This window comes from Somniosus microcephalus, unplaced genomic scaffold (assembly GCF_052327205.1).
Source record: "Somniosus microcephalus isolate GS21.2 unplaced genomic scaffold, FLI_Smic_1.0 unresolved_chr2, whole genome shotgun sequence".
Lineage (NCBI taxonomy): Eukaryota > Metazoa > Chordata > Chondrichthyes > Squaliformes > Somniosidae > Somniosus > Somniosus microcephalus.
The window spans coordinates 72,709,958-72,724,016 of record NW_028225180.1 but is presented as its reverse complement, the minus strand read 5'-3'; the positions used below and the strand labels follow the sequence as shown (position 1 = coordinate 72,724,016).

The 14,059-nt window shown below is 55.8% G+C and overlaps 1 protein-coding gene across 1 annotated transcript in view; it reads right to left on the bottom strand.

Annotated features, from left to right (window-relative positions):
• Positions 1–72: 72 nt before the first annotated feature.
• Positions 73–14,059, bottom strand: part of LOC147092807 (uncharacterized) — a 76,367-nt gene continuing 62,380 nt past the window's right edge. Inside the window, exons 3-5 of the mRNA XM_085975691.1 lie at positions 5,087–5,186; positions 3,180–3,236; positions 73–308 (exon numbers count right to left, since the gene is read on the bottom strand). Of these exons, the coding sequence (XP_085831817.1) occupies positions 168–308; positions 3,180–3,236; positions 5,087–5,186 (298 nt within the window). The 3' untranslated portion in view covers positions 73–167. The remainder of the gene's footprint in view (positions 309–3,179; positions 3,237–5,086; positions 5,187–14,059) is intronic.

The following is a 14,059-nucleotide window of genomic DNA, read 5'->3' as shown; positions in this document are numbered from 1 at the left end:
CTCCTTATGGGGCTCGGTGTCAAATTTTGTTTGATAATCGCTCCTGTGAAGCACCTTGGGACGTTTTACTACATTAAAGGCGCTGTATAAATGCAAGCTGCTGTTGTTGTGGATTGGCGGTAAATGCAGCGGCCCTTTTACAGAGGCCCCATTTTTCTCGCTTTCACTCACCCGCTCAGAGCGTGGATTCGATCGGTGTTGTACTTCAGCGGCGTCAGCTCAAACCGGAGCACCTGCAGGGCTTCCAGCACCTTCCCGTCGTCCAGGAACTCCAGGTACTTCTGCTCCAGCAGGAGGAACTTCATGCGCTACGCAGAAAGCACCGGCGTTAAAAGAGGGCCCCCGCTACTGCACGAGCCAACGCTGGGAAATACAGAGGCCGGGCGCACCGACCGTGGATGAACTTCGATCTGCAGTCCATGCTGAACTGGCCGATCTCGGCAAGGGCGGAGGCTGGGGGCAATGTTGCCATTCATTTTCTCTTGCGTGCGCGGCCCCCTTTAAGGGGAAGCTCCAAAGAGGTGCACAGTTTAGTTGAACATTTTGGGGGGGGGGGGGGGGGGGGGGGAAAGAGGGGGTGGCGACACCACAATGGGCCTCGGTGTCTGTGCAGGAGAGGAAGTAGTTGGGACCATCCCCTCCCGCCCGCCCCGTTTCTCTCTCTTTCGAGCGAGATGCCGGGCGAGGACAGGATCAGACAGAGCTGCGATGCCCCCCTTGGTCGAGTGGCCCGTTGACACTTCCCCTCGCTGACCACAGGTGAAGAATGACTACTGGGAGCGAGTGGCCAGAGGGCGAACACCAGTCTACATAATGCCGGCATCATTAATTCTTTTTTAAAAAAGGGAGTTGGGGGGGGGGGGGGGGTGGGGAGATTAGCGAGAGGGAGTGAGAGACAGGGGCACAGCCAGGCTAGACGCCAATGGACGCCCAGAGGCACGCGAAGCGGCAAAGGCGCTCTCACCCGACTACTGTCACACAGGAGGCCTCCTCTTGCTTAACTGTCCAGTTTACATCTTTCCTCTTCCCTTCGCTACTTGCCGTCGCCTTGCAGTCCCTCCTGTGCGCGCACCAACCTCTGAAGCTCCCATTCCTGCAGCCTCGTGCACACCACACAGCTCCCAGACCTTCCCAAAAAGAACGTCTCCACCCACAGAAACTTTACTGCCACGGCTAAGCACGTCAAGGCCTTGGAGAGGGAGCAGAGGTGGTTTACTAGAATGGTACCAGGGCGTGGAGAGACTGGAGGAGCTGCGCTTGTTCTCCTTAGAGCGGAGAAGGTTAAGAGAAGATTTAATAGAGGTGTTCAAAATCATGAAGGGTGTTGATAGAGTAAATAAGGAGGAACTGTTTCCAGTGGCAGGAGGGTCGGTAACCAGAGGACACAGATTGAAGATAATTGGCTAAAAATCCATGGGGGGAGATGAGGAGAAAGTTTTCACGCAGCGAGTTGTTGTGATCTAGAATGCGCTGCCTGAAAGGGCGGTGGAAGCAGATTCAATAGTAACTTTCAAAGGGAATTGGATAAATACTTGAAAAGGAAAAATTTGCAGGGCTATTGGGAGAGAGCAGGGGGGGGGGGGGGGGGGAGTGGGACTAATTGGAGAGCCCTTTCAAAGAGCCGGCACAGGCACGATGGGCCGAATGGCCTCCTCCTGTGCTGTATGATATGAAGTAAAGTATTACCAAATATAACCGCACCGTTTGAGTTATTGGTACAATTCTGTGCACTCTCGGCGGTCCGGAAGGTATTTTAAACGGGAAAAGCTTGGGGGGGTTCTCCCTCTTTTTAAAAAATTCGCTTAAGAGATCTGGGTGTCGCTGGCAAGGCCCAGCATTTATTGCCCATCCCTAGTTGCCCCTTGAGAAGGTGGTGGTGAGCCGCCTTCTTGAACCGCTGCAGTCCGTGTGGTGAAGGTGCTCCCACAGTTGCTGTTAGGGAGGGAGTTCCAGGATTTTGACCCAGCGACGATGAAGGGTCGGCCGATATCTTTCCAAGTCAGGATGGTGTGTGACTTGGAGGGGAACTTGGAGGTGGTGGTGTTCCCATGCGCCTGCTGCCCTCGTCCTTCTAGGTGGAAGAGGTCGCGGGTTTGGGAGGTGCTGCCGAAGAAGCCTTGGCGAGTTGCTGCAGTGCATCTTGTAGATGGTACACACTGCAGCCACGGTGCGCCGGTGGTGGAGGGAGTGAATGTTGAAGGTGGTGGATGGGGGGCCGATCAAGTGGGCTGCTTTGTCCTGGATGGTGTCGAGCTTCTTGAGTGTTGTTGGAGCTGCACTCATCCAGGCAAGTGGAGAGTATTCCATCACACTCCTAACTTGTGCCTTGTAGATGGTGGAAAGGCTTTGGGGAGTCAGGAGGTGAGACAATCACCGCAGAATACCCAGCCTCTGACCTGCTCTTGTAGCCACAGTATTTCTGTGGCTGGTCCAGCTAAGTTTCTGGTCAATGGAGACCCCCAGGATGGTGATGGTGGGGGATTCGGCGATGGTAATGCCATTGAATGTCAAGGGGCGGTGGTTAGACTCTCGTTTGTTGGAGATGGTCATTGCCTGGCACTTCTGTGGCGCGAATGTTACCTGCCACTCATCAGCCCGAGGCTGACCCAGCGTTTGCCTCTCACCGCCCACTCTCTTATCACGCTCGCTCTGCCAGCTACAGTGCAGCCAAAAGATAACCGCGGCGACGGGGAACTCCTGCCGCCGCAGTCAAGCGAGGCCCGTGCACCTCGATCCTGGCGGCACAAGCACACGGTTAAAGGGGGGGCACCGGCGAGGTGAGCGCCGCCCTGTGCCTTCCTCCGGCGGCCAATGACTGTGGTACACAGTGCCAAGCCAGTGGTTGGGGGGGGGGGGGGGGGGGGGCGGAAGGATCGTAGTAGCGATGCGGTGAGGGTGTGTGGAAGGGCAAAACGCACGGCGGGCCGACACACCCGGAACAGAGCAGCTCCACTGAAGCACGCGAACAGGACACAGTCGCCCGCTCACCCCTGGCGGTCAAAGGAGCCCCTCAGGTCACAGGCGATCGGGGGAGCAAATGCACACTTCACTTCTCCTTCTCACCGGGGAGCAGTGGGGGGGGGGGTTTCAAAAAACAAACTGGATTAGCGGAACGCAAGGCTGCATGTTAAATGGACTACTGTCTCCGTCACCCAATGTCCCCCCACCCCTCTCCTTACCACAATGGCCTGAGGCAAGTGCACCAAGGACTTCAGTTCAGTGAGGTCAGCTTCGGCCTAAAGAAAAGATAAAACTTCAGTCAGCACACGCTGCCCAGCTCTTCATTCTCCTTACACAGCACTCAAGGATGAATAAAAACCTTCCGATACGCGTGCCAAATACCACACACAGTCTCCTCTCCGCATCAAGCAAAGGTTAATAGCTTGTCCAGAGCAAAGGAACATTAGGATCAGGAGGAGGCCACTTAGCCCCTCGAGCGTGCTGCGCCATTCAATTAGCTCATGGTTGATCTGTACCTCAACTCCACTTTCCCCGCTTTTGCTCCGAATCCTGAGATACCCTGATCCCAAAAATCTATCCATCTCAGTCTCGTGAAATGCTGTCTGCCATGCCCTCACTGAACGATACTCTCCTGAACCGATCTGGACAAACCTCCAGCAAGCAGCACGGAGAGAGATGGCAGCAAAGGGAGGAGGTCAGCGCACTAGAAGGGAATCATATCCCTCTGCGTACTCCCAGCATCCACACCAAGCTCCCTCGGCACTGTCCCATCAAACACTCCCAGGGCAGGTACAGCACGGGTTAGATACAGAGTAAAGCTCCCTCTGCACTGTCCCGTCAAACACTCCCAGGGCAGGTACAGCACGGGTTAGATACAGAGTAAAGCTCCCTCGGCACTGTCCCATCAAACACTCCCAGGGCAGGTACAGCACGGGTTAGATACAGAGTAAAGCTCCCTCTGCACTGTCCCGTCAAACACTCCCAGGGCAGGTACAGCACAGGTTAGATACAGAGTAAAGCTCCCTCTGCACTGTCCCATCAAACACTCCCAGGGCAGGTACAGCACGGGTTAGGTACAAAGTAAAGCTCCCTCTACACTGTCCCATCAAACACTCCCAGGGCAGGTACAGCACGGGTTAGATACAGAGTAAAGCTCCCTCTGCACTGTCCCATCAAACACTCCCAGGGCAGGTACAGCACGGGTTAGATACAGAGTAAAGCTCCCTCTGCACTGTCTCATCAAACACTCCCAGGGCAGGTACAGCACGGGTTAGATACAGAGTAAAGCTCCCTCTACACTGTCCCCATCAAACACTCCCAGGGCAGGTACAGCACGGGTTAGATACAGAGTAAAGCTCCCTCTGCACTGTCCCATCAAACACTCCCAGGGCAGGTACAGCACGGGTTAGATACAGAGTAAAGCTCCCTCTACACTGTCACATGAAACACTCCCAGTGCAGGTACAGCACGGGTTAGATACAGAGTAAAGCTCCCTCTGCACTGTCCCATCAAACACTCCCAGGGCAGGTACAGCACGGGTTAGATACAGAGTAAAGCTCCCTCTACACTGTCCCATCAAACATTCCCAGGGCAGGTACAGCACGGGTTAGATACAGAGTAAAGCTCCCTCTACACTGTCCCATCAAACACTCCCAGGGCAGGTACAGCACGGGTTAGATACAGAGTAAAGCTCCCTCTACACTGTCCCATCAAACACTCCCAGGGCAGGTACAGCACGGGTTAGATACAGAGTAAAGCTCCCTCTACACTGTCCCATCAAACACACCCAGGCAGGTACAGCACGGGTTAGATACAGAGTAAAGCTCCCTCTGCACTGTCCCATCAAATACTGACAAGTAGTTGCTGGGAGCCCCCCAGGAGCGTTTCAGGAGGTCAGAATTTACATGAGCATCTCACCTTTGCTTTGCTGCCTGCATTATTCCCAGTTTCGCTCATGAGCTTGACAGAATAGTTAAAAAAGCTGGCAATGGAAAACACCGGCAACGGGACAGGCTGACCGTTTGAGGCCAGCGAGCTCGGTATACCCGGGCCCACGAACCTCCGAGAGGCTGCCGCTTGGCTTGTGTGTAAATGAAGAGCAGACAGTGGGTGATGCTCTCGTTACCTTTTCCCAGTCTCCCTCTGTCACGTGGTTGCGGAATTTGGTGGCGGACGGATGTTCCAGGCTGCAGCCCGTCTCCTGCATCAGCTGCTCCACCGTTTGGCTGCACAGGGTGGGGAAAGAACAAACGGGTGAGTCTCGGTAATGCCGGGCAGGCAGGAATGACTAATAACCTGAAATCAACCGTTCCCCCACACACCCCACCGACCTCTGCCTCAGCGGAGTTCAGCACAGGCCGCGAGTGAAGCCTGAGCCTTTCCTGCACTGCACAGCTATTCACTGCCTCAGTTACATAGAAACATAGAAACTAGGAGCAGGAGTAGGCCATTCGGCCCTTCGAGCCTGCTCCGCCATTCAACGAGATCATGGCTGATCATCCAAACCCTAGCACCCGGTCCCTACACCGACAGCCATCCCACCCAAGCCCTATCCCCGTAACCCCACGTATTTAATCCCCCCTAACACTAAGGGCCAATTTTTTTTATCATGGCCAATCAACCTAACCCGCACATCTTTGGACTGTGGGAGGAAACCGGAGCACCCGGAGAAAACCCACGCAAACACGGGGAGAATGTGCAAACTCCACACAGACAGTCGCCCGAGGCCGGATTTGAACCCGGGTCCCTGGCGCTGTGAGGCAACAGTGCTAACCACTATGCCACCGTGCTGCCGTGCTGAGTTACAGTCGTGGCTCAGTGGATATCACTCTCTCTCTCGCCTATGAGTCAGGTGATCGTGAGTTTCAGTCCCCCACTCCAGAGACTTGACCCCATAATCCAGGGCGACACTCCCAGTGCCAATATTGAGGGAGCGCCGCACTGCCGGAGGGGCGGGTACCGAGGGGGCGCCGCACTGTCGGAGGGGCGGTACCGAGGGGGCGCCGCACTGCCGGAGGGGCGGTACCGAGGGGGCGCCGCACTGCCGGAGGGGCGGTACCGAGGGGGCGCCGCACTGCCGGAGGGGCGCCACCGAGGGGGCGCCGCACTGCCGGAGGGGCGCCACCGAGGGAGCGCCGCAGTGCCGGAGGGGCGGTACCGAGGGAGCGCCGCAGTGCCGGAGGGGCGGTACCGAGGGAGCGCCGCAGTGCCGGAGGGGCGGTACTGAGGGAGCGCCACCGAGGGAGCGCCGCACTGTCGGAGGAGCAGAGCAGCTCCGCCCCAGACAGGTGGGGGCCTGCAGGAACTTCTCCTTCGGTTTGTTTTCCAACAGCCCCTTCGTACAGTTGCAGATTACACCTCCTCGCTCTGAAGCCAGCCCCAAGCAGGCCACGGTCGGTTCGAGCCATATGGTGGGTAGCCTTTATTCATTTTGCACACGTTCTAGCACAGTGGAGTCCACACGTCTGCTGCCATGAGCTGTTTCGGCTTTGCCTGTGGAGCCTCGGGATGTGGGGGTTCCTGTATCACTGACCCCATTAAAAATGCACGGTCTCCTGCCGCTGACACTAACAGCTGTTCTGATTGAGGACGCTGCCACAAATAAGGCCAAACGGCTAAGAGCAACTTGCGTTTCACAGCACCTTTAACCTGGAGAGGCTTCCCAACACTCCTAACAGTATTACCGCTTGCAAACAGAGATACGTATTCAAAGTCTCTCATCTGCACGATTTACTCAGCCACAAGGAGAGAACTCACAGAGCTACAGACGAACGCGCAGGCGCACACAGACGCAGGCGCACACACAGAGACACGCACACACAGAGGCACACGCACACACACAGAGACACGCGCACACACACAGGCACACGCACACGCAGAGGCACACGCACACGCACAGGCACACGCACACACAGAGGCACACGCACACACAGAGGCACACGCACACACAGAGGCACACGCACACACAGAGGCACACGCACACACACAGGCACAGGCACACGCACACACACAGGCACACGCACACACACAGGCACACACAGAGGCACAGGCACACACACACGCACACAGGCATTTGAATAAATGACTAGCTGGTGCCTGCCATCTTGTGACAGTACCTCTGTATATACATATCCACCCCCTTCCAGGACTGGATGGTGCAGGCTGTTGAAAGCTGAACTGTTCACCTCTGGGATCTGGCACCGTACACCGGGCAAGATGAGAGTCCAATGAGTAAAGTGAACCCAGAGGCAACTGAAAGCCTGGTGGGCACGAGCAGACTGCATAAAACTGGGGGTAAAGCGAAACGCAATTAGCAGGGTGACTCACGCCACTCACGTGGCTCGGAAAGAGTCACTCTGGGCGTAGTGAGAGGGGGTGGAGAACTGGGGTCTGGGACTGGCGTCAAGCCCCCTCCTCACCGGCACTGATTAGTGACGTGGAATTACCGTACTGTCTTCAAAGGCAGGGACAGGTGGGAAAATGCAGAGTTGCACCGGGATCAGGGTGCAGCAGTAAGAACGACAGATCAGGGTATTTTTTAAATGGCGACAAGCTAGGAACTGTAGGGAGGCACAGAGATTCAGGGCTCCAGGTACAGAAAGACGGCACCTCCGACAGTGCTGCACTCCCTCAGTACCGCCCCTCCGACAGTGCTGCACTCCCTCAGTACTGCCCCTCCGACAGTGCTGCACTCCCTCAGTACTACCCCTCCGACAGTGCTGCACTCCCTCAGTACCGCCCCTCCGACAGTGCTGCACTCCCTCAGTACCGCCCCTCCGACAGTGCGGCGCTCCCTCAGTACTGCCCCTCCGACAGTGCAGCGCTCCCTCAGTACTGCCCCTCCGACAGTGCGGCGCTCCCTCAGTACTGCCCCTCTGACAGTGCGGCGCTCCCTCAATACTGCCCCTCCGACAGTGCGGCGCTCCCTCAGTACTGCCTTCCGACAGTGCGGCACTCCCTCAGTACTGCCCCTCCGACAGTGCGGCGCTCCCTCAGTACTGCCCCTCCGACAGTGCAGCGCTCCCTCAGTACTGCCCCTCCGACATTGCTGCGCTCCCTCAGTACCGCCCCTCCGACAGTGCGGCGCTCCCTCAGTACTGCCCCTCCGACAGTGCGGCGCTCCCTCAGTACTGCCCCTCCGACAGTGCGGCGCTCCCTCAGTACTGCCCCTCCGACAGCGCGGCGCTCCCTCAGTACCGCCCCTCCGACAGTGCGGCGCTCCCTCAGTACCGCCCCTCCGACAGTGCGGCGCTCCCTCAGTACTGAACCTCCGACAGTGCGGCGCTCCCTCAGTACTGACTCTCCGACAGTGCGGCGCTCCCTCAGTACCGCCCCTCCGACAGTGCGGCGCTCCCTCAGTACCGCCCCTCCGACAGTGCGGCGCTCCCTCAGTACTGCCCCTCCGACAGTGCGGCGCTCCCTCAGTACTGAACCTCCGACAGTGCGGCGCTCCCTCAGTACTGCCCCTCCGACAGTGCGGCGCTCCCTCAGTACTGAACCTCCGACAGTGCGGCGCTCCCTCAGTACTGAACCTCCGACAGTGCGGCGCTCCCTCAGTACCGCCCCTCCAACAGTGCGGCGCTCCCTCAGTACTGAACCTCCGACAGTGCGGCGCTCCCTCAGTACCGCCCCTCCGACAGTGCTGCGCTCCCTCAGTACTGCCCCTCCGACAGTGCTGCGCTCCCTCAGTACCGCCCCTCCCAGGAGACCACATGGTCTCGGGTGGGTAGTGTATATTGTGATACACAAGGTATAGTAATTGTGTGGGACGGGCTGGATGGACCAGAGGGTCTTTACCAGTCCCGTCCCGTCATTGTTCGTATGCTCGTATGAGCCATGGCTGACACAGGAAGAGAAAGAACAAAATCGCTCAAATCCATAGGCTGGATTTACAAAAACAGGTTGCTGATGGTGAAACGCCTGCTTTCAGGGGGAACCTGGTGTCAGGGGTCAAAGGCTGGAGCGATTTAGACCTTTCACCTTGGAAAGGGGGCGCCTGAGAGGCGGACAAGATAGCTGGGGGTGGGGAGGGGGGCGCGGTAATGGGAATGGTAAAGCGGGAATATTACTTTCAATTGGGAGAGGATGACAAGGGGACACGGTTCAAACTGATAAAAGATAAGCTTAGCAAACAAACAGCCGGCAGATAGAATGGGCCCCAGATAGAGCAGCGCGGGCGCAAAAAACCTTGGAACCATTTTAGATCCAATTGGACGCTGAACTGAGGTGGGACTGTGGGGTCTTTCTGATTGGGTTAAATTAAGGTGGGCCGAATGGCCTTCCTGTTCTGTGATGGTGTGAACTGCAGTGCTGGGATAAGCATGAGGAGTGGCTACCTCCAGGCTCAAAATAAAACAAAGAGTGCTTTTATGTAACCGATTTATGCATGATATTTATACGAGCGTGCACTGGCTGAGTCAGAAGGTCGTGGATTTGAGTCCCGCTCTTGGGACTTGAGCCCATAATCTAGGATGATACTCCCAGTGCAGTACTGAGGGAGCTCCGCACTGTCAGAGGGGCAGTGCTGAGGGAGCGCCGCACTGTCGGAGGGGCAGTGCTGAGGGAGCGCCGCACTGTCGGAGGGGCAGTGCTGAGGGAGCGCCGCACTGTCGGAGGGGCAGTGCTAAGGGAGCGCCGCACTGTCGGAGGGGCAGTGCTGAGGGAGCGCCGCACTGTCGGAGGGGCAGTGCTGAGGGAGCGCCGCACTGTCGGAGGGGCAGTGCTGAGGGAGCGCCGCACTGTCGGAGGGGCAGTACTGAGGGAGCACCGCACTGTCGGAGGGGCAGTGCTGAGGGAGCGCCGCACTGTCGGAGGGGCAGTACTGAGGGAGCGCCGCACTGTCGGAGGGGCACTGAGGGAGCACTGGACTGTGGGAGGGGCAGTACTGAGGGAGTGCCGCACTGTCGGAGGGGCAGTACTGAGGGAGTGCTGCACTGTCGGAGGTGCTGACTTTCGGATGAGACGTCAAACCGAGGCCCCGTCTGCCCTCTCAGGTGGACGTAAAAGATCCCACGGCCACTATTGGAAGAAGAGCAGGGGGGAGTTCTCCCTGGTGTCCTGGGGCCAATATTTATCCCTCAACCAACATCACTAAAACAGATGATCTGGTCATTATCACATTGCTGTTTGTGGGTGCTTGCTGTGCGCAAATTGGCTGCCGCGTTTCCTACATTACAACAGTGAGCACACTTCAAAAAGTGCTTCATTGGCTGTGAAGCCCTTTGGGACGTCCTGAGGTTGTGAAATGTGCTGCCGAAATGCTTTCTTTTATAAGGAGCACATTCTCTCGCCCGAGACAACTCAGACACAGGTTGCCAGAGTCAAAGTTCAGGGACCTCAAATCTTTACTGGCGCCTGAATCTTTCAGTCTCCTCGGTCAGCGCTGGTGCGGAGATGAAACTGCGAACAGACGGTAGTAAACTCCGAAGTGTAGGCCTGACTTCCTCCCCATCTCTTGAAACCTGCTCCAGCCCTACAACCCTCCGAAAAGTGCGCTCCTCCAAGTCTGGCCTCACCATTGGCGGCTGTGCCTTCAGCGGTCTGGACCCCCCAGCTCTGGAATTCCCTCCCACTTGGAGTACTGCACTCAGTCCTGGGCACCGCACCTCAGGAAGGATACACTGGCCTCGGAGAGGGGGCAGCGCAGATTCACCAGAATGATACCGGGGGCTAAAAGGGTTAAAACAGGAGGACAGTAACTGGGCTTGTATTCCCTCGAGTTTAGAAGATTAAGGGGTGATCTAACTGAGGTTTTAAGTCGATTAAAAGGAGTTGATCGGGTAGATCGAGAGAAAGTATTTCCTCTGGTGGGGGGAAGTCCAGAACAAGGGGGGCACAACCTTAAAATTAGAGCCAGGCCGTTCAGGGGTGATGTCAGGAACCACTTCTTCACACAAAGGGTGGTGGAAATCTGGAACACTCTCTCCCAAAAAGCTGTCGAGGCCGGGGGTCAATTGGAAATTTCAAAACCGAGATTGATATTTTTGGTTGGGCGAGGGACTAAGACGGGTAGATGGAGTTCAGATACAGATCAGGCATGATTTCATTGAATAGCGGAACAGGCTCGAGTGGCTGAATAGCCTGCTCCTGATCCTACGCTCCCCTGCTCCCACAATTAAACAAAATTGAAACCCAATGATCTGACTGAAGGATGAAGGAATCCAACGAGCATCGAAGTAAGGTCAGCTCTCAGCTCGTGTGCCCAGAGGGGATTCGAATGAAGGCATTTAAAAGAGAGATTGCTTTTACTCTTCGGACCAAAATAGAAGAGATAAGCGTGAACTTCAATGCGGCAGTGATCCGCCTTGAATAGTCATTCCTCGGCTAAACTGTATTAACCGATCCAGGCCCCATTCTAACCTCAGGGGCAGCTGGCGCTGTGTGTCGGCATTGCCGTGGAAACCAGCAACTGCAGGAAACAGAAAATCGAGGCGAGTGTTTGGAGACAGCTGGGAGCGATTCAGGCAGGAGTCCAATTTCAAGGCTCAGACAGTGGCCGTGTCAACTTGACATCATCCCCCAATTAATGGCCTGCCTCAGTCACGGAGGGACGTGTTTGCTTCACGCACAAGGACCATGTTTTGCTCTCGCAGTTCGGGGCCAGGCCGCGTTTCACCTCTCGAGTCAGAAGGTCGTGGGTTCGAGCCCCACTCCAAAGACTCGAGCCACACAATCCAGGCCGACACTCCCAGAGCCAGTGCTGAGAGTGTGCTGCACTGTCGGAGGGGTGGTACTGAGGGAGCGCCGCACTGTCGGAGGGGCAATACTGAGGGAGCGCTGCACTGTCGGAGGGGTAGTACTGAGGGAGTGCCGCACTGTTGGAGGGGTAGCACTGAAGGAGCGCCGCATTGTCGGACTGGCAGTACTGAGGGAGCGCCTCACTGTCGGATGGGCAGTACTGAGGGAGCGCCACACGGTTGGAGGGGCAGTTCCAAGGGAGCGCTGCATTGTCAGAGTGGCAGTACTGAGGGAGAGCGCACTGTCGGAGGGGCAGTACGGAGGGCGTGCAGCACCGTCAGAGGGGCAGTTCTGAGGGAGCACCGCACTCTCGGAGTTGCCGTTTTTCAGATGAAACGTTAAACCGAGGCCCCGTCTGCTCTCTCGGGTGAGCATAAAAGATCCCACGGCCACTATTGGAAGAAGAGCAGGGGAGTTCTCCCCGGTGTCCTAGGGCCAATATTTATCCCTCAACCAACATCACTAAAACAGATGATCTGGTCATTATCACATTGCTGTTTGTGGGATCTTGGTGCGTTAAATGGCTGCAATGTTTCCGACATTACAACAGTGACCACACTTCAAAAAAAGTACTTCATTGGCTGTCAAGTGTTTTGAGATGTGCTGAGGATGGGAAAGGGGCTGTAGAAATGCAAGTCTTGGAGATATATACATATTTGTTTAAATCCCTCAGGCAGAGCTCACCAGTCACAATGACAACAGTTGAGCGAACACTGCTGCCAACGTGACTCCCGTGTGACTTGTCGAACGAGAAAAACTCTCTCACCGTGACAGGTCGGGCAATGCCCCCGGGCAAGGGAGGTGACAATCAGCCACGGATTTCTGCAACCCCATTGTGCTAGTCCCAGCTTGGCTGTGGTGCCCCGCACCGCAACGCCCCCCCCCACCCGCCATGACAGAATATCCCGTTGATTCTCACGGGCTCAGCTCACAGGTGGTGAATTGCTACTCGGGCGTACAAAGCGAATCAGAGTCTATCCAACCCTGGTACAAAGGGAATCACAGTCCATCCAACCCTGGTACAAAGGGAATCACAGTCCATCCAACCCTGGTACAAAAGGAATCACAGTCCATCCAACCCTGGTACAAAGTGAATCACAGTCCATCCAACCCTGGTACAAAGGGAATCACAGTCCATCCAACCCTGGTACAAAAGGAATCACAGTCCATCCAACCCTGGTACAAAGGGAATCACAGTCCATCCAACCCTGGTACAAAGCGAATCAGAGTCTATCCAACCCTGGTACAAAGGGAATCACAGTCCATCCAACCCTGGTACAAAGGGAATCACAGTCCATCCAACCCTGGTACAAAGGGAATCACAGTCCATCCAACCCTGGTACAAAAGGAATCACAGTCCATCCAACCCTGGTACAAAGGGAATCACAGTCCATCCAACCCTGGTACAAAGGGAATCACAGTCCATCCAACCCTGGTACAAAGGGAATCACAGTCCATCCAACCCTGGTACAAAGGGAATCACAGTCCATCCAACCCTGGTACAAAGCGAATCACAGTCCATCCAACCCTGGTACAAAGGGAATCACAGTCCATCCAACCCTGGTACAAAGCGAATCACAGTCCATCCAGCCCTGGTACAAAGCGAATCACAGTCCATCCAACCCTGGTACAAAGGGAATCACAGTCCATCCAACCCTGGTACAAAGCGAATCACAGTCCATCCAACCCTGGTACAAAGGGAATCACAATCTATCCAACCCTGGTACAAAGGGAATCACAGTCCATCCAACCCTGGTACAAAGCGAATCAGAGTCTATCCAACCCTGGTACAAAGGGAATCACAGTCCATCCAACCCTGGTACAAAGCGAATCACAATCTATCCAACCCTGGTACAAAGGGAATCACAGTCCATCCAACCCTGGTACAAAGGGAATCACAATCCATCCAACCCTGGTACAAAGTGAATCACAGTCCATCCAACCCTGGTACAAAGAGAATCACAGTCCATCCAACCCTGGTACAAAGGGAATCACAGTCCATCCAACCCTGGTACAAAGCGAATCACAGTCCATCCAACCCTGGTACAAAGCGAATCACAGTCCATCCAACCCTGGTACAAAGGAAATCACAGTCCATCCAACCCTGGTACAAAGGGAATCACAGTCTATCCAACCCTGGAACAAAGCGAATCACAGTCCATCCAACCCTGGTACAAAGCGAATCACAGTCCATCCAACCCTGGCACAAAGGGAATCACAGTCCATCCAGCCCTGGTACAAAGTGAATCACAGTCCATCCAACCCTGGTACAAAGGGAATCACAGTCCATCCAACCCTGGTACAAAGGGAATCACAGTCCATCCAACCCTGGTACAAAGCGAATCACAGTCCATCCAACCCT